This window comes from Eleutherodactylus coqui, chromosome 2, assembly GCF_035609145.1.
Source record: "Eleutherodactylus coqui strain aEleCoq1 chromosome 2, aEleCoq1.hap1, whole genome shotgun sequence".
NCBI classification, from domain to species: Eukaryota; Metazoa; Chordata; class Amphibia; order Anura; family Eleutherodactylidae; genus Eleutherodactylus; species Eleutherodactylus coqui.
Genome location: NC_089838.1, coordinates 204,207,907 through 204,235,718, shown reverse-complemented (window position 1 = coordinate 204,235,718; position 27,812 = coordinate 204,207,907). Strand labels below are relative to the sequence as shown.

Here is a 27,812-nt window from a genome sequence, read left to right as displayed (position 1 = left end):
GATGGGAATCCAACAGACATATGAAAGCTATCTTCTGCAGATCCAACACAGTGAACCAATGGTTTCCATTAAGGGCCTCCAAGCCTTCTTCAGTTCTGGGCAGTGTACATTGATCAGGTATTGTTCTTCTGTTCAGGGTTCTGAAAACAAACTGTCTAGGAGCCTATGGCAGATTTGTACAGTGTATTACACATGCAAAAGCCATGTGTATAATACATTGTCACGGCATTAGTGTAGTATGTCTCCACCCAAAGTATGGGTTGGCCGGGCTCAGCTAGAGGTAACGCCCAGGTCACGCCCACAGCTCCTGATTGGCTCCCGCACACACACACACGGGATGTGGTCAGGGAGCCGAGCTTATCACAACATATGATTTTACGTCTGTTATTCTAAAAAGTACAGGGCCGGTTCAAAAAGGCATGGAGCAAATTCCGCAGCATTTTCACATCCAAAAAACTGTCAAAACCTGTATCTGCAGCTGATTTCATGCTGTCAGCACCCCCCTCATCTCCTCCGAAGGCTTCCTGCTGTCAGCACTCCCGGCTTCTTGTTCCCCAAGGCCTGTCATAGCTGCACCTGACCAGGCTGCTGGGAACTGGAAGCCAGGGAGGAGGTGAGGGGGAGCACCGCATAGTTTGAAATAAGCTGCGGATATGCAGCTGCTTTCCAGTCAAAATCTGTACCCATGATGTGGATTTTGGCTGTTTTTTGAATGCAGAAATGCTGCATAATATGCTGCGGAAATTTTTGCTGCGGACATTCTGCCTGTAGAACCAAGGAGAGGTCAGGGGAGGAGGATCCCGGGTGCACACTGCCGTCAGTGTGTGCACCCGTAGCAGTGTAACTGAGTGATTAACAAGCAAGGGAGCCGTGGCCCCCCAGCTGGTAATCACTTTCATGGTGACCCAAAGTCCCGAAAGTGGGACAAAAGGCTGTCCCGTTTAGGGATCCTGGGGACACAAGGTCCCAAACCGGGTTCTGTCCCACCTTGGGACCTCTGATCACCTGATGTGTGCATCAGAGAGTCAGAAAAGTGATGTGGCCATTTTTGTTTCTCCGGACCTGGAGGGTGGCTTCAGTAACAGCCTTCTTGTGGCTGATGCGTCCACGTCACATCTACTGGGGCTAATTGTCACCAACATTCAGAGATTACAAATTAGCGTAACACTTGTCCCATTGCTTCTGCTTTTTTATGTCCCAGTTTGTCACTTTACGGCAGCCCCTAATACCCCTTATAAGCTCAAGCTGTCCTTCTCTCATGCCTGTGACATCCCAAACCTCGGAAGAAGTGCCCGGTGTTATGTCTGATGATTAGATTTAGTGCTAGTTATTATTACCGAAGCCCCCACCCTGAGGCCGCATAGACGCCGCCCGGGCTGGTACTGTGTACACGAGGAGGCTGCTGACAGGTATCTGCACGCACTGCTGTGTACGGACAAGCCGAGAGCCAGAACCCACGGCGCATGCGCGCTTACACCCGGAAGTTAATTCCAAAGGACAAGGTTACTCGGAGGGTCTGATTTACCTGCTAAACCAGGTGGGTGACAGGAGGAGCGGGGGCCACAGGACACGTGATCTGCGGGGCCGCAGGCAGCATAGGCGGCTTCTCGCAGCTGGTTGGACCTGTAATGTTAGGGCCTCGTGTGTTATGTTGTGTGTCCGCGGGCAGGGCGGCCCACACACAGCTGGTGCGGAGGGGAGTGAGTGCGGGGTCTCCGCTCTCCATAGTGGCACCCAGCTCAGCTGGTCGGCCGCCCCCCCACAGGTCGGCTGTTCTCATGTGTTCGGATGAGTCCACTGACTAGTACAGCAGACAGCAGGGGCGGTGCCGGCCAGCTACACTACACACCTGCCTGCTGGCGGCCCTCTGCCTTCTACTATGTGCTGTATGTATTGGACAGAGGGGTATAAATATATATATAATAGGGGAAAAGTACTAAAATCATCATTATGGAAGAGCCGCGGGACGGACGGCTTTCATTGACTCAGGCTGGCTGTCCACGGGCGATGCGGTATACTAAGGTGAAGCTCCGCAGCCGAATCTCCGCTGGTCAGCCCTATCTAATAGGCTGACCGTGGAGAATTGGGGCAATTTGCAGCATGCTGCGATTTGCCTGCCACGAGCGGAGAATCTCAATGATTCTCTGTTCGTGGACAGGTGCCGGCGCTTTCCATAGCAATGCTATGGGAAGCGTCGGCCGGCGTAAACCGCCGGTGAAATCACTGCCGTGGACAGGGGGCGTTAAATGGAATCCGGCTCAAAAGAGCATGCTGCGACCCCCTTGAGTGGAAAAATTGCGATTGATTTCCGCTCGTGGGCATGAAAACTCGCTTTTCTATAGCACGCGATGCCCGATATTTGCTATTTGCATTGTGGAATCCGGAGGCGGACGCCCACTCCGGATTCCGCAATGGAAATCCTGTCCACGGCCATTGCGGAATCTCGCCAGCGATATTTCGCCGAGGAGGGCCGCTCTCAGTTCTGCGACAGGCTCACCGCGGAGAATCGCGGCATGCCGCGATTTAGATACCATGAGCCGAGAATCGCTATGACTTTCCGCTCATGGACGCAGCGGCTGCACTTTCCATAGCGTTGCTATGGAAAGCATTCACTGTGTTACCCGCGGACGGATTATTGCCACGGGTAACACAATGAACAATCGCCTGTGGACAGGCAGCCTAAGATATGTTCACAGAGCAGAAAAAAGTGAAGAATTTCAGTATGTGCGCATCAGCGTAGATTTTGATAGGGATTTGTTACGGATGCTGCAGAGTTGGACACAGATTTTGCTGATGATTTTTAGCTGTGTAAAATCTGCCCCATTTTCCCCCCATGTGTGACCGTACCCTTAGGCCTCCCTCACACAGGGCGTTTGCAGAAACGCCGCGTTTTTCAACGCTGCGTTACTGCAGATTCTGCCCCATTTCAGCAGCACTGGCATACTTTATGCCAGAGTTTTGGCTGCGTTTTCAGCTCGGCTGAAAACGCAGCCAAGAATGCTGAAAAGAAAAAAAAAAGCAATACTCACCTAGCCGCTGCAGTCCGGGTCGCGGCCGCTGGTCTCTGCCGCTGATCCGGGCTTCCTCGGCACTCCCAAGTCTATTGCCGCAGGCCAGGTTTGAGAACCCCGCCTCCGGCAATAGAGTGCTGTGATTGGTTGTCGGTGCTTGCTCGATGCCCAATCACAGCCCTTCATTGACTGTCTCAGCCAATCAGAGCTTGCCGGCGGTGATTGGCTAAGACAGTCAATGAAGGGCTGTGATTGGTCATCGAGCGTGCCGACAACCAATCACAGCACTCTATTGCCGGAGGCGGGGTTCTCAAACCTGGCCTTCGGCAATAGACTTGTGAGTGCAGAGGAAGCCCGGATCAGCGGCAGAGACCAGCGGCCGCGACCCGGACTGCAGCGGCTAGGTGAGTATTATTATTATTTTTTTTCTCTAGCCAGCTGGGGCAGATTTTCGAAGTAGGGCTTCTATTGCAAGCCCTCACCCCGAAAATCGGCGAGCGGTTAATGCTGCCAAAAACGCGGCACCAAGTGTTGCCGCGTTTTCAGCAGTGCTAAAACCGCTGCCCATTCATTTCAATGGGCGACGCAGGGCTGAAAACGCCCCAAAAATAGAACATGCATCGCTGTCAAAGCGCAGCGTTGGAGGGCGCTGTGTTTACAGCCCTGTGTGAGCAGCCCCATTGAAATGAATGGGAGTGTTGTACAGCGTTTAGCGCTGGGCTGAAAAGGCAGCGCTAAACGCTGTATAAAACGCCCTGTGTGAGGGAGGCCTAAGAGATCCCCGCCTAGTAGTGCTTCGGAGTACCCTCAGCACCGCAGCAGTTCCTAATGCCACAGATTCCACTGAGTGTTAAAGATCATTCTGCAGGAATGTCGGCCCCTGCGGGCAGGAAACTTCGGTATTAGTGTAATATTTCGCCACCGGAAGTGTGGCCAGGCTCAGCTCGAGGTAACGCTCTGGTCACGCCCACAGCTCCCGATTGGCTGTGGCTCCCGCAGACATCAATCAATGGAGACACAGGCTCAATGCCCACGGGCGGATTTGATTTCTGGAACTTGTGCAGGGGATCCACAAATCAAACCACCCATAGGGATGCATTAGGTCAGTAAAACGCATGTGACTTTTTTTTTCTTCTGGCGTGTGAATTGCACGCACAGGAAGAATCCGCAGCATGCCCCAATTTTCTGCGGATCCCGCAGGACGGCTTCCACTAAAGTCAATGGAAGCTGTCCAATCTGCGGCACAACCGCAGCTATCATTGCGGACGTACCGCGGATCCACTGGAAAGTAGGATATTTAAAAAAAAAAAAATTTGCACTGCGCGTGCATCCGGAATGTCACCGATACATGCTGAAGAAAGAAGATCCAGCCGGCACAGAGGAGACCCGCGCTGGATCTGGACAGTTAAGAAAATGGATACCAATCACTCACCATCAGGGTGGTTGGCTTGCTGTTGCTCTATCCTTTTTTATTTTACTGATCTACCTGCTACTTAGTGCGATACTTTTTGCTATCTTGTAATCAGAGAAGCATTAGGAATAAGGCACTAATAGAATCTAATTAGCGGAGAGAGATAGTAGTTAGAAATTCTCCAGTGTGTGACCTAAAAACTATTAGGCAACATCGTTACCACTGGTAGATAGGAATTAGTAAATATATAGGGGCCAGCAAGCTATCAAGGTAGATGCAAGGCATGGGTGTGTAAAGTCCATGCAGCACTGTCTCTTGTACAACGCGAGACTCTGATACATGGCTTAGGCCTCCTTCCCACGAGCGTGACGGGCTCCGCAGCGTAATATTCCGCTGTGAAGCCCGTCACGGCGCCCCCCAGAGCCCCTATACTTACCTGCGGGAGATAGCGTGAAATCGCTTCCCCGCCCACCACCGCCGCGTCACCGCTCGTCACCGCTCGTCACCGCCCACCGCTCTCGCGTCACCAGCCGTGTCACGTGACGCGGCCGGACCGCGTCATTTGGCGTCATATGACGCTCGGCGGTGGGCGGGAAAGCGTTTTTTCACGCTATCTCCCGCTGGTTACAGCGGGAGATAGCGTGAATGGACGGCTTCCATTGACTGCAATGGAAGCCGTCAGTGCGTACAGCCCGTCCTCACCCGCAGAAAATAGAGCATGCTGCGGGTGAGGACGGGAGAAATCGCGGTGCGTAATTCCGCGGTGGAATTACGCATCGTGAGCATGGAGCTATTAGGTTCAATAGAACCTAATAGCTGCGTGCAACGCAGCGGATTTTCGCCGCGAATTACGCGGCGGAAATCCGTTCGTGGGAAGGAGGCCTTACTCTGAACTTTTCAGAAAAAAATCTTTTTGAGGGAAAAAAAGTTTTTTTTTAATTTTTTTTTTACCATATTAAGAGGTATTATATACTTCATTGCAGATAACATCTGATCTGCAAGATATATATTTACCTGCGACTAACTGAATGCTCACTATTTGGTTATTATGCAATTGCTGTTAAGATCCTGAGAGGCATATTAAATATTCACAAGAGGTCCCTGAGGAGCTCAAGTTGAGCGAAACGCGTCGGACCAAGGACCAGATATTGATTAAGCCTTCTTGGTGCTAATACCAAGCACAAATAATCTCAGTCTTGGGCACTACCAGTTTCCCAAGACTGTAGATACTACCGTTGTGGGGGTGTATTATCACCCTAAAACGGTTATTCGTTGCCTCGAATACATACCAGTTAAGGCATCGCACTATACCTAGAAAGCACGATATATGGCATCTACATTTTCAAGAATCCTCTGAGATACACTTCCAGAGTTATTAATATTTTTCTTTATGTATTATGTGTGTCAGTCTTTGTGAGTACTATTTTAAATTTTAATTGCTTTATTAAAGGTTATGTTTTAAAGTCCTAACAGTGAAGAGTTGCACATAACATTTTGGACTTTACTTGCCCCTAGTGACAAAGTTAAGAAAATGTATTTTCATGTCCATGTCTGCGGGCACGGCTGGATTCCGCTGCGGGATTCAGTAGTGGAATCCGTGAGTGCAAGTGGACGTGAGGCAATACTGTGTCAGGGGAAACTTTTGTCTTGATGCTGGATACACTGGGAGGGCAGAGGCAGCACATGGCTCATCCAACAGGCATGGCAGATGAAGAGCACCGGACATAGCGGGAGTGCATCGGCAGCACATGGCTCACGTAGCGCTGGGCAGATGACGAGTGCTGACACAGGGAGGCAGAGGCAGCACATGGCTCATCCAATGGGCATGGCAGATGAAGAGCGCAAGCAGCGGAGACACAGGGAGGGAGGCAGCACATGGTTCACATAATGCAGAGTGGATTAAGAGGGCCGGCACAATGCACAGGAAGAGCTGGAACAGACTCCCCATCCGCGCTTAGGAAGGTCCAGCCTGTATCCAGAAACATTAGTTGGAGCACTGGCGTTGTATTCAGCTGTAATTTGCTTGCCTGTGCTCCGCCTGCAGGACCCCCCCCCCCCCCTCCCCCCCAGCAGAATCCGGCTCTGACCCCATCCGGTGACCCTGCGTACCTGTCTTCTTTCTTCATTATCTGTACTGCAAATAGTCTGGACGGCGAACCTTCGGACATGCGCAGAACAGGTTTATTTTATGCTGCTCCTGTTTGCAGATGAGTCTTGCCTAATCAAGTCAAGGAGGGTGGGAAAGAAAAAAAAACAGACATCACTTGGATTCCTTCATCCCTGCTGGGAGTCCCCTCTCACTGAACACTGTGACAGCACTGTTACAGTGTTCAGTGATGAGGGGACTCCCCGTGGCAAGGATTTTCGGGAGGGGGCTTGAAGTAGAAGTATATTATACCTGGAAATAATCCCTAGCTGCAGAAAAAATTAAAAAATTAATACATCACCTTAGAAGTGCTGTCATCTCTGGCGCGTCTTTTTGAAGGTCCCTGGCACTCTTCTTCAGCATCGCTTCTGCCCAGGAATTGAAAAATCTCCGCCTCCTGAAAGCGCTGCCTCTGATTAGTCACAGTGCTCAGCCAATCAGAGACAGCGCTCAGCCATTCATTGAAATTGGTCACAGCACTCAGCCAGTCAGAGGCAGCGCTTTCAGGAGGCGGTGATTTTTCAATCCCCGGCTAGAAGAGATGCTGAAGAAGAGTGCTGGGGATTGGGAAGAAGACGCGCCAGAGATGATAGCGCTTCAAAGGTGATGTATTATTATTTATTTATTTTTCTGCAGCTGGGAATTATTTTCTGTGTAGGGCTTATATTTCAAGTGCTGTCACAGTTTTCAGTGGGCATGGGCAATAACGCAAAAAGAATGGGCATGCTGTGATTTTTTTTTTCCACGCAGCATTGCTGAAGTGAAAACATTGAAATTCATTGGTTTCAAAATGATGCATTTTCACTAACTCTCGTATCACACAAAAAACTTGCGATTTCCTTGCCAGTGGAAAGAGGCCCTTACTGTGACGGCGTGAGCTCACGAAGTGTGCCTGTGCCATCACTTGCAGGTATCAGCTATATTATACAGCTGACACCCTGTCCTAACAACTAGAATTAGAGAGAATTCCGATTCAAGTTGCTGAACCCGCATTTAAGTGGTTAGACAGAGGGAGGGGCTCCTTTTGTCACTCCCCATTACCCTGTGAGGTGTCATTGGGCTGCTGACAGTGACCTCCAGGACTGCCATCTATGGATGTCTATGCAAAAAGCCCGCCTAATAGGCTGCCTGAGAGATTTACAGTAACAAATGTTATTAACTTCAATATAGAAGTATTGCAGTTTATTTTAAGTCATCAGGGGGTCGCATGTTCAATCCCCCTAAGTTCTCTACTGACACTTAGGAGAAAAGTAAAGAGGAAAAAAAAGCTCTTTATTTTCATATTGATCTGTACACTAAAATGAACAGCTTATTTATTCCACATAATAAATGTTGTAAAAATAAAAACTTATAAAATGCCAAACCGACAATCTTTTTGTTCATTCTGCTTGTCCAAAAATGCAATGATAAGTGAAAAGTCGTATGGGACTATACAAGCCCACACACAGCTCAGCGGATGGAAAAGTTGAAAGTAAAAATGTTATGGGTCTGTAAATATATTGAAGGTCAGAGGGTCCATCATAGGGTTGGGACATCGAAAACCGATATATGGCTAATGCTTTGGCGATACTTTTCATCGATATTGTTATGTCTGATATATCGGTAACATCGATAGTTTAAGGCGATATAATATCGATTTTTGTAAAGAAGGAACGTGTCTTGTGGTCTAGTGGCCATATTTTCTTTCTTTACATTCTGCCCTTTCCTCTGTGTTGGTACAGGATGTAGTTTTGCTCGAGGCACTAATGAACTTATAAACAAGTTCTAGAAACTTTTGCAAAGTGGGAGGTGACTCCTGAATAAGGTTTGCTGCAGCCAAAACGACTCTCAGAATAGTGGGGTCTTAGGCCCCTTCTCCACATGCGTTTGTTCATCGCGTTAGACGCAGGCTCTGAATGCTTGCGTCTAACACGATGGCTGCGGACAACGCTTTCTAAATGAAAGCATTTTCACATGCAGATGGAGGGCTGCGCTGAACGCACAAAGGTCGGGTCCAGAAAAGGAGATGCGACATGTCGTGCTTTTAGTGTCTAAGGCGAACGCAGTGCTCATAGGAAAGATAGGAGACCCATCTAATGCATTTACAATTGCGTTTGTGGCACTGCGTTCGCGTTACCAGGCCCTGTCTTGTTTACAAGTTGCCATGGAGACTGTTGGTCCCTCAGCGGCAACTTGAAATGTTGAGTTTTCGTTTTGGAGCTCTCATTAGAATGTTGTAGAGGAGACCTGGAACCTCAAAAACAAACCAAAAACATTAGATGAAACACCAGAACTTTCTTTGCACTTAAAAATGCCCCCCCAGGTTGTTTAGGAGACAATCCTTTTAGAATATGGAGGGAAATATGTCAACCCTTCTCCAATTTGTACCAGCTTGGTAGAAAATATCCTTCTGTAGTTGCTACTTCGGTTCCTGCAGAAAGAATGGTTTCAAAAGCTTGTGAAATGATGTCTGCTCGAAGGAGCATTGTGAAGGGAGAGCATGCCAGCAAATTAATATTTCTTGTCTCATTAGATGATTATTGGGGCCAATGATGAAAAACTTCTTTTCATATACCTCATTGTAATTCTATGTTTCATCTGTAATTTTTCAGTTTCATTTGTAACTTTAGGATATTTTCATGATCTTATTAATAGTTAGAAGTTGTTAATTAATTCAACAGTTTAAAGTTTTAAAAGAAAACTATCATTTTTTGTTGATTTGTTGCCTTATTAACCCTAGACCTGTTTTATTTTTATACCGCATTTTAAAAAGTCGATATATCGAAATATCGATAGTTTTCCACCGATATTTTACAATAATCGATAGTTTGTTCAGCGATTGTCGATACTATCGATATTTTTGTGATGATGTCCCAACCTTAGTCCATCACAGATGCGCCTGAAAATACCAGAAGAAAAAGCACTCTCTACTGGTGGTCTGTCGAGGGCGTCCTGAACCCGATAGCCTTGTGTGTGTGCCCTCACACATCCACTGGGCCCAAGACCTCCTAACAGTCTAGTCAGAATGGCCCAGGTGGGGGGCAATGCATTGGTACGACCATCCAGCTTTTTGCATTCCAATAATGTGCCACTCTCTCAAAACTCTGTTAACTGGGTGAAATCTCTTCTCTGCGTCGTAGAGACGTCTAGTGGTCAACAAGATCTACCCCCGGTGGAGAAAGAGGTTGAAGGGTGGAGCCAATTTTCAGGCTTCAGGTGGCAAGACCACTCATCTAATTACACCATAATGCTATGTGTATATCTGCCTGACATGGAACTGCATGCTGAGTTTTGCAGGGGCTTGATTTTTTTTTTTTTGACCAAGAGTGTAGTATCTGCACTGATTCAGTGCTAGGAAATTAGATAAGACAAATAGCACATAGTAGCCGTTGGTATTACGCACACTGATGGCTGATAACACAAAGTGTACTCAGTAGAATAAATATCACAGCTTAATTAGTTGGCTGCAGATATTCTAATAAGCGGTGTTCCTGCACATGTCAGTGTGTACTGCTTGTGGTATATACTACATGTACCTCTGTGTGTATGAATAAACCCTCCAATAGCAGCTGCAAATGACAAAAGAAGAGGAATCTTCCGCAACGTGCGGGAGACTGTTAGCCACATCTCACTTTCTGTAGCGTGCGGTGACGTCAGCCAGGGGCTGTAAAACTCTTTGGATTTTAATTCCGGGGAGACTGCTGACTGGAGGCATAATGGGCAAAAAATAATAAATCAAGGATCTACCCAGGCTGCGTGTTGGCAGCAATAAGATCCCCTAACTCTATCTGACCGTCATTAGAAATCAATGACACCTTGCTTGTATTTCAAATGCTTTATGAAAGAGTAAAAGATTCTTGCATTTTGAAATGATTAATAATCACCCAAGTGCACAAAGTCCATCGTATTCAGCAGGCCCAGAGAGTTAGATCGGAGGCTGACATGTTTTGGGGGCTCCTTCCCCTTCTTCAGGCATGTGCAATGTGTGCCCTTCACTGATTGTGTACTATTGTCGTAGTGAGATACACCACATCTGTTACATACGTGTAAAAACATAAAATTATATATCACAAAAGGTTCTTTCCTTACTTTTATGTATACATATTAAAATGTATCTACCAAACTCCTTGTTTCTTCTATCAGTCCCCCTTCTAACTAAATCCTCTGACCTCCTTTAAAAATACATTAAAAATTTCAATATTTAAACCAGGGGTATTAATGTAAATCCCAGCTAAAGCAGGTTTCACATCTGTGTCGGAACCTCTCAAAGCTGCGTGGAAAGCGGATGGACGCCATTCCATCACCTTTTGGGCCCCATAAGGTAGTTAATGGAGTTTAAAAGTGATGATGGGTTCCCTTTAATTGTTAACAACTGAGAACACATTTTCATGTTTGGAAGCCAGTATCATAGGCCACAACTACTAACATAGCAACATAGTATGTTAGTCTGAATGAAGACAATGTCCATCTAGTTCGGCCGTTTCAACCCCCCCCCCCCCCCCCTCTCTCGTTGGTCCAGAGGAAGGGAAAAAAAAAACAGTAAGGAGAAGCCAATTAGCCCATTCGGGGGAAAAAAATTCCTTCCCAACTCCATAATGGCAATTAATAATAACCTTTGATAGTTCCTACCTGAATGTAAGACCCAGATCAACAACCCGCTGGTCACCTAATATCTATATCCTGCAATATCATAGTGCTCTAGAAAGACATCTAGTCCCCTCTTAAACTTAAAGGATTTTGCTGTCACCACGTCCTCAGGCAGAGAGTTCCACAGTCTCACTGCTCTTACATTAAATCACGCCCTTCTATGTTGATGATCAAACCTGCTTTCTTCTAGACATAGTGAATGCCCTCTTGTTACTGTCCTGGGTATAAACAGATCATGGGAGAGTTCCTTGTATTGTCCCCTCATGTATTTATACATAGTTATTTGATCACCCCTTAGCCGTCTTTTTTCAGAGTAAATAATCCCAATTTTGATAGTCTCTCTGGGTATTCCAGTAATCCCATTCCATGTATTAGTTTAGTTGCCCTTCTTTGAACCTAGGTCGTAGCACTGAGCCCTGTGGCACCCCACTAGTGACTGTGGCCCAATCAGAGTATGAACCATTTATTACCACCCTCTGCTTTCTATCATTGAGCCAATTCTTTACCCACTTACACACGTTTTCACCCAATCCGAGCTGTCTTATTTTATATATGTCTTTTGACAGAGCAATGCTGCGTGATTCTTACCATCATATGTGATGGAAGCGCACAATGTAAATGGTAGCAGAGCTTTAGCAAGCATTGTTTACTGTTGCATTGTTGTTAATATCATTACATCTGTGGGCAGTGTAACGGTGCTTTCACATCTGCACTTGGGTTCTGCTTTCCTCCTGTGTTCGGGGGAGCAGGAAAGGTTAATTTCCATGCTGAACGTTCCATCTCTGGGTTGACCGGAACAGCGCCGGGGGACCCCATTGACTTTAATGGGGTCTGTCCGCTTTTGGACAGAAGAAAAAGATGCAGCTATTTTTCTTCTGGCATTTTCAGCCAGATATGCGACTTAACCTCTGGTTGGCGGTTCCAACGCAGATGTGAAACCGGCCTAACAAAGGGTTTTATGGTGTGTTGTTTAGCACTTCGAAGACTGTGATGATGGTTTATAGAAACATAGCTGCATTACTGACTAATCTTGTCCCATTCACTTTAGGTTGCTTCTGTTCTGCATTCATCTGTATTACTGTACAATGGCTGAAAGTGAAGTACAAAGTACAGAACTCCCTACTCTCCCACAGAGTGACATTGGGGCAGAGCATGCTCAGCCGCCTCGCCTGTGTAGGTTCTACTCCCAGGGACGTTACTGCCACTTTGGTCGGAGATGCAAATTCCTACACCAATTTGTAGATAATAAACGTCTGGAGAAAAATAATAAGCCGTTCTTACCAAAGGATACTGTGCCGCAGAGTGACATGACAGAGACCGCTGTTCCTCTTACCAAAGATGATCCGAACCTTGTCTTACCAAAGAACCACACTGAACAGCCGCACAGGCAATATCGGAACAGAAAGCTGTGCCGTTACTTTGCAGCGGGATACTGCTCCATGGATCAGAACTGCAGGTTTTGGCATCCTCAGAAGCTTCCGGCAGTACATGATGACTCCTCTGTAAAGAAGGAACCCCCTCGTAGAACTAAGGTGGAGCGACCATCCGTTATTCCACCAGATATCAGGACTACAAATCTGACCGCAGAGATGGCTGCTAAGCTCAGAGAGACAGAAATTTCCCAACTTTTAAAGCGCTTTCCTGCGGACAAACTGATCATCCAAGAGAGGGAGGACGGAAAAGTCACATATTACAGGGTAACTGTGGAGCCTACAGATCCAGACTGGGTGAGTTATTACCCCTGATCCCAAAACAGCGCATTATAGTATAGTTTATTAGTAACGGTTTATAATCTGGCTTTCACCATTAACAGCGGTTATAAAACAGCGCCGCCCTTGTCCATAGCCTTGTCAGTGATATTTCAGTTCAGCTACACAATCCATGGACTAGGCGGCGCTGTCTTTGGAAGAAAGCACATATGTTTTTCTAACCTTGGATGACCCCTTTTAATGGGGTTTTCCACGTAATAAAGCATTGGTGGAAGTGGGGGGATGAGTCATTTTTATATATATATATATATATATATATATATATATATATATACAAAAAAAATACCAATACTCACCTCCCCACTGCCATGCTGCCTCCCCGCCGCCACTCTAGACCTCTGGTCTTTTCTTTGTCAGTTGCATTGGTAACATAGTTGTTTACCCATGTGATTGCTGCAGCCAATTGGAGGCCCCAACGCAGGATGTCATCAGTGACATCCCATTAACTACTACGTTAGGAGCCCACATCGCAGGTTTACAGGATGTCACTTGTCAAAGGCTGTGGCGCCAGAGCACCAAAACATTGCTCTGGTGCCAGTAAGTATATTAATAAAATTATATTAAAGCTTTATATATTTTTGGGCACAAAAATATATAAAACTTTAAATTAGACAACCCCTTTAAGGATGTATTCACACGTGGCGGATTTTAGTGCAGATTCACATCAAATCCTGAATCATTTGGTGTGGATTTCGAAGCAGATTCCATCCTATCAATTGAAGGAGTGAAGTCCATTATGGATACACAGCGAATCCGCTACATGTGAAGGCACCTTAGGGTGCCTGTCCACAGGCGTAGCGGGATCCCACCACTGGGGAGCAGGAGCTGCGGAGAATCACGGCAATTCACAGCATGCTGCGATTTGCCGCCCGTGAGCGGAGAATGTCTATTATTATCCTCTCGTGGACAGGGGGGCTGTGCTTTCCATAGCAACACTATGGAAAGTGTGCATTGTGTTCCCCGTGGCCAGATTATCGCTGCAGGGAACACAATTCAATAACGCCCGTGGACAGGCAGCCTTAGTAGATGTATTCTCAGTTCATTATAAAGTGGAAAACATAGGCGCAATAAGGTAAGACACTTGTATATGTTAGGCCCAATGTTCACAGGCGGAATCCAGAGTGGGCGTTCTGCTCCAGATTCCGGAACAATAAGCCTCCATAGCATGCAATGTAAAACGATCCTTCATGTCCACAAGCGGAAACCAATTTCAGTTTCCACTCGCATATAAGAAATCGCAGCATGCTCCATTTTGCTGCAGTTCCCGCACGGACCACTTCCATTGAAGTCAATGGAAACTGTCCCGTCCGCAGTTGACGCTGTGGATGGGCCGCGGATTCCGTACCCATCCTATAGAAAAAAGAAGACCCGGACAGGAAAGCACAGTCCGCGGGCAGGGTCAGATTCCGCTGTGAGCTCCCGCATGCGGCATCCGATCCGCCCATGGACATGAGGCCTAATGTCCACGGGGAAAATCAGGCCCGCTACGGATTCTCCATGGAGAATCTGTAGCGGGTCCCTCCAGCCCCGCGGACATGATGCATAAAAATAAGAATAAACTTACCTCTCGCCCGCTCCGGATCTTCCCTTCGCCGCGGCTTCATCTTCTCTCCGTCGCGGCCGGATCTTCTTTCTTCGGCTCGGCGGATGCGCCGGCCCGAAAAAAAAAGATGCGGCCGCGACGGAGAGAAGATGGAGCCGCGGCGAAGGGAAGAACCGGAGCGGGTGAGTAAATACTGATTTCCCCAGTCGTCTCCACGCCAGCACCAATTGAGATTGCCTCCTCCTGGTAGGACAGGAACATACTGAGAGGTTAAAAGCTCCCCCCCTTCCCCACTTTCCTCAATGTCTTCCTGTCCTGCCAGGAGGCAGGATCGCTGAGAGGAGCTGGTGGAGAAGCCAGCCAGAACTACTTACTGGCGGATCGGAGGGCAGTGGCTCAGCCTGTCCTCCCTTCCAAGCCAGACGACTCCCGGGACGCCACATGGGGTGGTAACCCCCGGGCCAGGTTCCTCCCGCGGCGGCCCATGGGGGGTACAAAGCGGGAGCCTCAGTCCCCCTCGTCCTCCAGGCAGAAGTTACAGCGCGGAGCTCCAGGAAGCCCTTTGACGACGGGGGGCGGGGCGCCGCGTCACGTGTCCAAGCGCGATGACGTCATCTCGTCTGCATCAGGAGCGGAGGGGCGGGGCTTAGCGCAGGAGCGCGAAAATTTAAAAAATAGGAACCTGAGAGAAGCCAGAACAAACCAGCACTACAGGTCGCAGGCTGTCTGCAGCATCGGTACAGAAATGAGTGCTCCAGCCCCAGAGACAGCTGAAACTTCAGCCTCAGCGGCCGTAAGTAGCCAGTGCGGCAAAAATACAATGCAAATATCCAGTATGTTGTGTATGGAAAAATTGCATATTTACCCGCAAAAAATGCTTTGTTTGTCAGGGGGATAAAAAAGACATCCCCCCCCCAGAACAAAACTGCAAAAATGCGTGGAATGCGGGACGACTGCCAGCCACATACAAGAGGCCTCTATGCAAGGCATGCGTGGCTAGGCTAGTCAGAGAGGAATCGGGGGGATTCTTGGAGGACGTTAGGAAGCTGGTGAAAGAGGAGGTTAGATCAGCCCTAACGTCACAGTCGGCGCCGCCAGCGAAACGCCAGAAAAAGGCGTATGTTCCCGACGAGCCTTCCGATTCCGAGAGTTCGATCGGATCGGAGCAAGAGGAACAGTCGGCCGAGGAGTCCTCAGACGATGAGGGCCAAAAAAGATATTTATTCCGTCAAGACGACCTAACGGAATTAATTAAGTCAGTCAGGGCTACACTAAAAATGGAACAGCCCAGAGAGCCACATACTCTACAAGATGAGATATTCGGTGGACTAGGGGAGAGGCGCAAGCATACCTTCCCGGTCCACAAGAATATCACCAAAATAATTCAGAAAGAGTGGAGGAAACCAGACGCAGGCTCCTTCTCCGCTAGAGGCGTAAAAAGAAGATACCCACTCAAAGAGGAAGTTTGCGCAAGCTGGGAAGAGGTACCTATGGTAGACGTCCCGGTGGCCAAAGTAGCCAAGAGGACGACTCTTCCCTTTGAAGACGCCGCACAGTTAAAAGACCCCATGGATCGCAAAGCGGAGGGCATTCTAAAGAAATCATGGGAGGCAGCGGCAAACATACTTAGGCCAGGGATCGCAGCCACTTGTGTGGTGCGGACTCTGGGGGTATGGTTAGAACAGCTAGAGCTACACCTAACCAATAAGACGCCGAGGGAGCAGATCCTAAACTCCCTTCCGATCCTGCGCATGGCAACTAACTTCCTAGCGGACGCCGCGGCCGAAACCGTCAAACTTTCGGCGAAGGCCACAGCCCGCTCTAACTCAGCCAGAAGAGTGTTATGGCTGAAATCATGGTCAGGCGACTTAGCCTCAAAAAATAAGTTATGCGCCCTCCCGTTCTACGGCCAGTTCTTGTTCGGACCGGACCTAGACAAAATTCTAGAGAAAGCAGCCGACAGAAAGAAGGGGTTCCCCGAAGAAAAACCACAGAGAGGGAAGACCATCTTCCGGGCTCCAATGCAACAGCCCGAGGCCTACCGAGGCAAGGGCAAGACAGGCCGCTGGAGTTGCCCCAAGGGGGGCAGAGGAAGGAATATCCTCTTCAACCCCCACCAGGGAGAGCCGAAGCAGAGACCCTGACGCCATCCCCGTAGGGGCAAGGCTGGGGAACTTTGTGGATCAATGGGCCGCAATCTGCGAGGGTCCATGGATCCCAAAGATCTTACAGCAGGGATACCAGATAGAGCTGGTGTCCCTCCCCAGAAGAAAATTCGTCATCACGGGAGGCTCAAAAAGACAGTTACACCTACTAAGGCAAAGCGTGCGCGACTTGCAACAACTAAATGCAATATCCCCCGTACCGCAAAACGAGGAAACCCAGGGCCATTATTCCAGGCTCTTCCTAGTAAGAAAACCCTGCGGGAAACATCGGATGATAGTAAATCTGAAACCCCTGAACACCTGCGTCCGATACAGAAAATTCAAAATGGAAACTATCTCCTCAACGATAAAGTTGATTCCCAGAGGAGCCTACATGGCATCCATCGATTTAAAGGACGCTTATTTCCACGTACCGATCCACAAGGGGTCCCAGAAATACCTAAGGTTCGCAGTGGACATGGGCAAAAGAATAGAGCACCACCAATTCAGATGCCTGCCCTTCGGGATATCCTCAGCCCCCAGAATCTTTACCAAAATTATGGCAGAGGTAGCCGCCTACCTGAGGAAAAAATCGGTCCTAATAGTACCCTACCTGGATGATATTTTAATAATAGCAGAGTCCAGAGAACTCCTAACAAAACACCTGGAGATAGTGCTAGAGCTTCTCCAATCATTAGGATGGATCATAAACTGGGAAAAATCCAGCCTAGATCCCAACAAGCAGAAGACGTTTCTGGGAATAACGCTCAACTCAGAATCGCAATGCTCCTACCTACCCGGGGAAAAAATACAAAAAATTCGAAGAATAGTCTTCCTACGAAGACGGTTCTGCACAATTCGGGAAGCAATGTCTCTCCTGGGAAGCTTGACATCATGCATTCCAGGAGTGGCATGGGCCCAGGCCCACACCAGAGCCCTGCAGGCCTTAGTCCTATCCTCGTGGGACAAAAGGCAGTCCTCCCTAGGAGCAAGAATGTACATCCCAGGCGGGGTGAAAACATCCCTGCGTTGGTGGGCATCCCCAGAGAACCTGCGGAGAGGGGTTCACTGGCTACAAAACCCAGCCACCCACATCACAACGGACGCAAGCGCCTGGGGATGGGGAGCGCATGTGGGGAACCAGTTCTTTCAGGGCCCCTGGCCTCAGAGGACAAAAGAACAGTCCTCAAATTACAGAGAACTACAGGCAGTATGGCAGGTTCTACAGCAGTTGGGGAACTCGCTACAGAACCGGCATATAAAGATACTGTCAGACAATATCACCGCGGTCGCCCATATACGACACCAAGGGGGCACAAGATCTCCCGCCCTGCAAAGCATCACACAGAAAATTTTTCACTGGGCAGAGGGCCGGATCCTTTCGATCACGACAACCCACCTGAAGGGGACGTTAAACCAAAAAGCGGACTTCCTCAGCAGGAGGCAAATAGACCCAGGAGAATGGTCCCTCTCCCTAGAGGCATTCAGAATCCTGACCAACCGGTGGGGGACCCCATAGTTGGACCTCTTCGCAACCAGGGAGAACGCTAAAGTAGGCAACTTCTTCTCCCTCCGGCCAGGAGATCGTCCGACAGCAGTAGACGCCCTAGGCCAGGACTGGGGACAAGGGCTGGTGTACGCCTTTCCTCCTATACCACTGATCCCCAGGGTTCTACAGCATTTCAGAACCCAGGTATGCACACTAGTCCTGGTGACCCCCTTCTGGTTCGGTCCTCTAGCAACATTGAGCGTCCAGGACCCAGTCACCTTTCCTACCTGGACAGATCTTCTATCGCAGGGGCCACTGAACCACCCAGGCCTAGACAGACTCCATTTAACGGCATGGCTCTTGAGGAATCCTCACTAAGAGAGAAGGGGTTCTCAGAGAGAGTAGTAGAAACCTTAATGTCCAGTAGAAAAAAGACGACCCACTGGATCTACCAGAAGGTTTGGAGAAGGTTTTCCTCATGGAGACAGGGAAGGGATCGCGGGGATTCTATCCCTGACACTCCGCTAATCTTAGAGTTCTTGCAGGAGGGCCTAGAGATGGGCCTCTCTCCAAGCACCCTAAAGGTCCAGGTCTCAGCACTTAGCGCCATTTGTGACATAAAGTTCGCAGATGACAGATGGGTCCACAGGTTCCTAACAGCAGCAGCTAGATTATGGCCCAGGCCCATAAATCTTTTTCCGGACTGGAACCTTAATTGGGCTCTAAGGGCCATGACAGCAGCACCGTTCGAACCGATCGAGGCACTACCCATAAAAATGCTTACAATCAAAACCATTTTTTTAGTAGCCATCACCTCCGCAAGACGGGTTAGCGAGCTACAGGGCTTGTCCATCCGCCACCCGTTCATGAAAATCGCAGACACCAAACTAGTATTTAAAACGGACCCTGCTTTTTTGCCAAAGGTAGTATCAGAGTTTCATAGGTCCCAGGATATAATAATCCCCTCATTTTTCAGTAATCCAAAGAACGAGGAAGAAAAGACCCTAAGCTGCCTGGACGTTAGGAGAGCAGTCCTAGCCTACATAGATGCAACAAGCCACTGGAGACGGGACGACAACTTGTTCGTCCAGTTCAGTGGCCCAAATAAAGATAGCAAAGCAGCAAAAAATTCCATAGCCAGGTGGATCCGCCTGGCCATCATAGAGTCCTATAAGGCCCTCGGGAAGGAAATCCCGTTAGCTCTTAAAGCTCATTCCACAAGGGCAGTGGCATCCTCATGGGCCGAACACAGCTCAGCCTCGGTCGAGCAGATATGCAAGGCCGCAGTCTGGAAGAAACCCCATACGTTCATCAAACACTATAGGGTAAAAGTGCAGCAGGACGAGGACATGGCCTTCGGCCGCAAAGTCCTCTCGGCAGCAATCCCGCCCTAAGAAAACTTTAGTTGGTACGTCTCAATTGGTGCTGGCGTGGAGACGACTGGGGAAAAAATAGATTTATACCTACCCGATAATCGGGTTTCCAGTAGTCTCCACGACACCACCCGTACCTTCCCCCCCCTAAGAAAGTAGTATAGTATATAATTTCCAAAAAAACCCCGGTTAAGGGAAGAATTTTAATTTGAGCTCCTGCCCCGGCAATTCGTTAGAATCCACTGAGGAAAGTGGGGAAGGGGGGGAGCTTTTAACCTCTCAGTATGTTCCTGTCCTACCAGGAGGAGGCAATCTCAATTGGTGCTGTCGTGGAGACTACTGGAAATCCGATTATCGGGTAGGTATAATCTATTTTTTTTGTCTCCCGCGTATCCGGACGGCTTCCATAGGCTTCAATAGAAGCCCGCGGGAGCCGTCCCCGCGGGAGACTCGCACGAAAATGGAGCATGGTCCAGATTTTTTCATGCTCCATTTTTTTTAAAAGCACTTTTATTGACGATCCGCGGGTATTTATCTACCCGCGGGTGGTCAATGCATCCCTATGGGATGCGGATCCGCGGGCAGGAGAAGAGTTAAAATCCGCTGCGGATTTTAATTCTTCTTTTGCCCGTGGACATGAGGCCTAAATGTGAATGTTGCAGATTTCAGTTCTAACTTTGTGTGAATAAGAGGTTGGCGATTTTCTGCCCTAGCATAACAAATACAGTCGCATCCTAATAATAACAAGGGCTCTTTAATTTTTCTCCAATTTCTACAAGGTCGGGGTCTTTGTGTAAATAAACATTGCAGGTAAGCTCAGGCCGTGCCAGCCCCTCTGTGTGGGTATTGGGGGCGACATACAATCTGAGATGAGAGGGTCTGCAAGTGTCACGGAGTCTGATAAATATGGTCTTCAGCATGAACACTTTGGATTTGAATGCGATTATTCAAAAAAACTGCCATCATTGTACGTATAAATGTCCCCCATTGTGCTAGTAAGCAGATTTGTCTTGTGAGCAATGTTGTGCAAGAGCGCACATGATGAAAGAGCCTGGCATCAATGTTAAATCGCTCAAACCCACATTGTTTTACGTACTTGCCTGGTGATTAGTGTAAATCAATTTACTAAAATCATTAGGAAATTCATAGGGAAGATATTTATTAAAATGTCGTCCGTAGTGTACCGTGCCGGGAGTAGACGATGTGTTAATAGTGTTGATTTCCAGACGCCCGTCAGGCATATACTTTTTATGTATACTGTGTTACTTTTTGTGCCCACGAGGTATATCTTGTGGAATAGCTTTATTTGCACGCGGAAAACAAAGACACAGAATGAAATGGCTAATTAGTTCCAGATTTGTTCTTTTCCGCAGTGCTCCTCGCATTTCCTTGCATATTGCACACATTTGCGCACCCCTAATTGACTAGTATGGGGATCTTTGGATTGCAAATACTCTGGAAAATAGAGCATGTCCTATTTTATTTTTTAAATCAAAAACTAGTAATAAATTTGGCATATGCCCTGTACTCCATTATTGTGGTGCTTTTTCGTGATGTAGATCTCCCCCAATAGTTTTCTCCATTGCAAGAGAGGAAAACTCAAATGTTTAACCTCTGTTCTATCTTGTAGTGAACAGCTACATAAAATGTTGATACTTCGCTTTCCTTTGTTGATTTTTAGTAGCATGACAATTTCTTCTCCATTCATTCATGTCTAAAACTAAATTCTGAATTCTGCAGCTTTCCTGCAAAGCACTGTGGGAGCTGAGATAGCAGTGGCAGTTATAGTTTGATCACATTAATGGGCAGAAACTACTCTCTGCATTCAAGGACGAGCAGAAGAGTTTTTAAAGCAGCAATTAATATGGTTGCACAAAACTTGAAATAAAAGAGGCGGTGGGAAATAAGCAAAGTATTTATAAAGTTACTGAATTTGCTGTTAAAGATAAACTGCACTCGTCGCTCTGTCAAAAGTTTTGATCTTTGGGGGTCCAGATGCGGAGACCCTCACTGATCTCTGAAGTGAGGTGCTGTTCCCCTTCGGCTGACATCATTGCTCATCGGCTCTTCTTGGGAGCTGAAGACATTTAGGTGTCCGTCTTCAGCCGTTGAGAGGTACTGATAAGCCATAATGACAGCCAAAGGGGCAGAGTGCTTGGCACTGCAATCTCTTAATGTCAGCAACCAGGGGGAGTCTCCGCAGCGGGATTCCTCACTGATCAAAACCTTTTACATGTTTCTCTGATTAGAGATGAGCGAGCACGCTCGGATGAGGCAGTTACGCACGCGAGCATCGCTCTTCTCGAGTAACTGCATTCTCGTCCGAGCAGGCTCGGGGGGGGGGGGGGAGTGAGAGAGATCTCTCCCTTCCTCCCCCCCCCCCCCCCGCTATCCTCTGTTCACCCCCGCCGCCCCCCGAGCCTGCTCGGACAAGAATGCAGTTCCTCGTTAAAAAGAAAAAATCTTTCAAACAAGTGAAAATTAACAATAATCTTTAGTGTAAACGCAGCCAGCGATTGCTTTTCGTTCATTTCATGCCGGCATAAAATCATGGTTGGCTCGTTTGCTAATCGTTTGGTTGAAATACCGACCGTTCAGTCGTTCTCAGTCACTTATAAAGCGAATGTGAACGACTGAATAATTTCTTGTTTGAACGAGCCAACGATGTATCTGTTGTATAAGCAGGCTGCCCAAAATCTGAGTTCATTCACTCGTTCGAATGAGACATCGTCGGGTCTAAACGGACCCTTAGTCGAAACAATCTAGTCCCTGCTGATTTGGAGTTCCTTGAATGCCTTCTTACAAGCCACTTTAGCCAATAGACATAAATGCATCTCCCTAGATGGCAGGGCCACATATGTGAGATTGTTGCCAGTGGTAGAAACCTATACAGTATTTCGCACAAGTGCTGGTATTTTAGCTTTTTTTTCCGGAGTTATGGCAGAATTCTATATTACGGTGTATGTCAAGGTAAAGACTGCATGTAATATGATGGTCAGACCTGGTCATGCTCCTCAAACACTCTTCTTGCTGAATGGCATTGATACTATTTTAATGCCACATAACCCCTTTCATTTATTCTAACTATAACCAATAGCCACAAAATGTTCTTTTTTCTACCTGATTGTACTAACTGCTTTCATCCATGCACTTCTGTTTTAGTTTTGCATTATTCTTCATTCTTGTATATTTCTTCCTTTTCTAACTTCATCTGTCACCTGGATCCTTCATCCTTTCATTAATCACTGGGATTATAAACAAATGCATGTATTTATATCTTCCGCAGCCGTTCGACCTAAAGGAAATCGAGATTTTGCTGGAGTTCCCAGAGGACTACCCCTTGCAGGTATGTGTTTAACAGAATCCATGTAGTAGACTTACCCTATGTAGCGTGTTACTCTTTGGGTGGGAGATTCTTATTTCACCTGTCATACTTTGTAAGGGGTTAAGCGTCTACATTTTTTTTCCTTCTTCAGAGAAACCCGAATTCTCCTATGTTAGGAAGCCATCATGATTTTCTGTATCGCTCTTTCATCTTCCTCATGCAGAGAACTGGGATCATTCTAACAACTTTGTTCAGTACAATTAATTCCACCTCCCTCGTGCTTTTTACAAGATTACGTTCAGGAGATTAAAGCTGTCCCAACACTGTCTCCCAAAGAGGATTTAATAAGAGCTTTGTTGGCTTTGAGATGACGTTTGATGAATTTTCATCATTTTGCGCGTCTCTGCAGCCGTCTTTGTTGAATTATAAAAACCCGTTGATTGACAGTAGATAGCTTTATTTGGTATCGCCTCCTCTCTTAAAGCAGCCCTGGTTCCCATCCCACTCAATACTATTAAGCAATTTAAAATATTCCTATATGTCATAGTTGGTAGTAATGTAAGGTCCATAGTCTTTTATGTACTTTGTATTGGTACCTCTGTCTCCTATTCTCTGGCTGTGTTCAAATGCTACATTTTAGTTTTTGTGCCTTAATCTGGTCCTGAGCATCCCTTTACATGGAAGCAAGAAATGCATAGGAACAGGTTTTCTTCAACCACATTTTAAAAGGGACATCCAAGTAGGGATTTTCTAATCGGTTTTTATGTTAAAGGGAATGTGTTACCAGAAAATGACAGATTTTTTTTGTTAAACAGTTTTTTTAATTTTTGTGCCCTTTTTAAAAAAAATAAATTGTCATTATCTATAGTAAAAAAAAATCCTGAAATCTTGCAGTTTTACCGATGGTCACTAAAAAGGCACATTCCTGTTTTCTAGAGATTATATTTTAGTAGTCATCCCATTATAACAAACAGGCTTACAATGAAAGGTGAATCCACAATTCTCTATAGGTGTTGGTCACAGCTCTCCTTCTCCTCCTCCTTGACTACAATACTCTCCCATAGAAGTCAATTAACGTCTGCAAGCTATAGGTTCCTGTGGTCCATGTGACCAATATCAATCATATCTCTGAATCTTGTTGACTGCAGTTCAGGGAAGTTAGCAGCCTCCATAATTATGTACACTGCTAATCAAAAGTCTTTGGACACCAAGAATACTTGTCGTATTTAAGAGGGAAAACATTCAAGAACAACACAGATATTCAATGGGGGAAAAAACTATTCATAGAGTATAAGAAACAAAACATTGCTGTTTAAGACCTTTCCAATTGAAAAAAGTCAAACTTTATTTTCATTAAAGAAAAGGCCTTTACCCTTTAGAACACTTCTGACTACTCTCAGCATCCTACTGTCTAGATTATGGAAAATGGTTGATTCTAATTGCTTCCAGGAGACTTGTAATAATTCAGAGGCTTTCTTGAGAGGCTGTACAAGGTTTCCTCACCTCACGGTCAAGTTCTTCCCAAAGAAGTTTAATTGAGTTTAGATCAGGTGATTCCATTATTGTAGGGTACCCTACTTCACCAGGTAGTTCTTGCAAAGCTTTGAGGTGTACTTTGGGTCATTGTTTTGCTGTTTGATGAGTTCATGGCTGATCAGTTGCTTTTTTTGCAGGGCCTACGTAGGGAACAAGGATTTTGTGGTACCCTTTGTGTTCAAGAACTCCCTTCATTTTATACAGTGTGCCCTCCCAAACCATTACAAACCCTCTACCGTGTTTGACAGTTGGTGTAGTGCTGTTGGTCATCATCTTTTTATTCACTGAGCATCATACATATATTTTTTCTTGCTTTCAGATACCTCATTTACATGAAAATAAGACGTATTCCGAATATAAGCCCTAGCATGATTTTTCAGGATTTTTGAGAATTATTGAAATATAAGCTCTACTCCAAAATTAAGCCCTAGTTACAGTTAATAACAAAAGTCAATTTAAACAGTGTTGAGGCAGCTATACATATAAAAAAGTAAAATCTTTTGGAGCAAAAATTAATATTAAGACCCTGTCTTATTTTCGAGGTAATGGGGTACCTCAAATTTCAACCCATCCTTCGACAATACTTTTTAAAAAATCTTCTACGGTCCAATTCTTGTGTTTCTACTCCTATTCCAGTCCTTTTTTTATTTACCTCTTCCCTATAGAAAGGTTTTTGCACAGCAACTTTACTGAAGACGCCAGCTGATCTAAGTCTCCTCTTAATAATTTCAGCAGATAACTGTTGGTCATGACCTAAACTGATATCTGCTTAAATTTCAGTCCAATTTGCACGCAACGATTATCACTCAAAATTCACTCAAAAGCCATTATTTGAGCGATAATTGTTGTGTGTAAATGCCCCCACCTTTCACTCTTCAGCTGAACGATGATTTTTAGGTGAGCATGAAATCCATCCTTCAGCCGGAGAGAAGATAACACAGACCGTATGCTGTGTTTGCTGTCCGTGTTGCTGTATTCTCCACGGGAGTGCCGAACAAAGGAGCTGAATGCAGAGAACAGACCACCTGCATACAGCTCCAGAGGCTCATTTACATGCAAATGAAGGGGATAAGCTGCTAGTGGACATTGGTGTCCATTTGCAGTTTATGCAAAACAATCGCTCAAAAATCGTTCAAAAAAAACTTTTGAACGATTATCTTTGCTTCTTAATGGGCCTCACCAGTTTTTATCTATCTCTCCTTTAGAGAGCAGTACAATAGACTTATCTTCTACTTTCGTAGTTACATGCGGCCTCGCTCTTTGTGATTAATCTTTGTTGGTCCCAGTTTCACAAAAGTGCTTGATGGTGTATGCAACAGTAAAGCTGGGGATCCAAAGTTTTGAGGGGGTGTCATGAATGGGGAAAAACATCTTTGTTGTAGTATGCATTGATTGTGCTCTCCTATCTCGGTCCACTTGTGCTCGCTGCCAGGGAGCCGTATCCTAAGAATCACCAACTGCAAATCCTTATGAACATGTTGGTTCCTAATGACCACTGATGGCTATAATAACCTTGACTCCTTGATATCAGATACTCGCCTCTCACCTATCTATGGATGAGTTCCAGTTCCTACGGTTCTGATAACGACTAGCAACACTGCAGAAATATTTTTAAACGCACGGACGACGATGCAGGACAGGAATTGATGACTATTGTCAACTGACTGCTTACTTTTAGGAGGTTACATTCACAGTATTAAAGCTGTTTACTAACATACACTAATGTTAGCGTTTAGTGAGACAATGTCCTCGCTTTTTAGCTGTTAGTATACGCCCCAAAACTGTGACCGCTCATGGTGTCCAAGGCCTTCTGACCGGTGGTGTACAGAGAATAGAATAAAAAGTCTACATTCAGAAACTAAAAGCAGATTCGGTAAAAGAATATGTATTCGTGTCTGGTTTAATAAAAGTTAAAAAGAATCGAGGAGATACATTCCATTTAATCTATCTCTGTACTATAGATGGCTATTGGTTACCAACATGTATGCTCTGATAAGGCTATGTGCCACGGGGAAGGGGGTAAGTAGCAGCCAGACATCTATATCTGGAAACAAAGGACTGGGCATGTTAAAATCCAAAATGTTCAACCCTTATATCTCCCATACAAGTTTCAAGATTTAGTGCCCTTTTACACGGGACGACTTTCGGGAGCAGAAGCGCCCAACAGCTGTCCCAACGATAATTGCTCCTGTGCTTTTACACAGAAGCGATGATCGCTCAATGAAGGGAGGCGGAAGCAGCCAGACATCGTACCACCCACCCGCCTCCTTCCTATATGAAGAACTGCCTGTTTACACTGGCCGATCCTCGTTTAATTTTTATGCCTGCACGATCTGAATAACTAATGAATTATCATTCATTATTCAGGTCATACAGATATGTACACTGAGCGATTATCGTTCAGATTACCGCGATGCAGCAACGATCTGAGCGATAATCATGCAGTGTAAAAGGGCCCTTAGTTGGTTTCAAATTGTTAAATTCCACCAATATTGAAAAGCTATCACAGAGTTTGTCAAAAGATGCTTATCTCCACCTGCTTCCATGGAGCTACTATGCAGAAAATGTGTCTGTATATCCTATTAGACTCTATTAGGAGTATTCAGACATTGAAGAAGGGAGTATTTGCTCAGTACCGCCCTATATTAGCCAGTCAAACTTTTAGTTGTTCGCCTAAGGGCCCTTTTATACTGAATGATTATCATTCAGATACTCGCTGGATCATGAGAGAATTAATTTGCTTATCATTCATTGTTCAGTTTAACCCTTTCCAATCCACTGTCTGACCTCTGAAGACATTATTATTTCAGGCTGTACAGCTCCTATGTTGGAAGACATCCGTCGGGGTTCTCTTACTGTATATTGCCAGCCTCTCTGCTGTCAGAGCCTATCCAACGTGTCACCTCATGCAGTACTGGCTTTAGCCAGCATATAGCGCCGTTGTATATAACGGCAGAAAAAGAGTAAGCCCCCTAGGAAAACCAGGATACAAATTGGATTGGAAAGGGTTAAGGAGGCATAAAAAAACAAATAGCAATCAGCTGTGAAAAAGGCAATTGCTCTTCTATGAACAACTGCCTGTTTACTGTGAATGTAGGCAAGATGATGGAAGAGCTCTCCGGCCGCTCTGCCTCCATTTACTGAGTGATCATTGTTCCTGTGTAGAGATGAGCGAACCTACTCGGCCACGCCCCTTTTTCGCCCGAGCGCCGTGATTTTCGAGTACTTCTGTACTCGGACGAAAAGATTCGGGGGGCGCCGTGGGTGAGTGGGGGGTTGCAACGGGGAGTGGGGGGGAGAGGGAGAGAGAGAGGGCTCCCCCCCCGTTCCCCGCTGCTACCCCCCGCTCCGCCACGCCTCCCCCGGCGCCCCCTGAATCTTTTAAACCGAGTACGGAAGTACTCGAAAATCGCTCCATGTGAAGGAGAATTTTTTTAAA

The 27,812-nt window shown here is 46.5% G+C and overlaps 1 protein-coding gene across 1 annotated transcript in view; it reads left to right on the top strand.

The window, feature by feature from the left end:
• Positions 1-1,474: 1,474 nt before the first annotated feature.
• Positions 1,475-27,812, top strand: part of LOC136612138 (uncharacterized) — a 52,560-nt gene continuing 26,222 nt past the window's right edge. Inside the window, exons 1-3 of the mRNA XM_066592264.1 lie at positions 1,475-1,537; positions 12,243-12,921; positions 22,799-22,858. Coding sequence (XP_066448361.1) covers positions 12,280-12,921; positions 22,799-22,858 — 702 coding nt within the window. The 5' untranslated portion in view covers positions 1,475-1,537; positions 12,243-12,279. The remainder of the gene's footprint in view (positions 1,538-12,242; positions 12,922-22,798; positions 22,859-27,812) is intronic.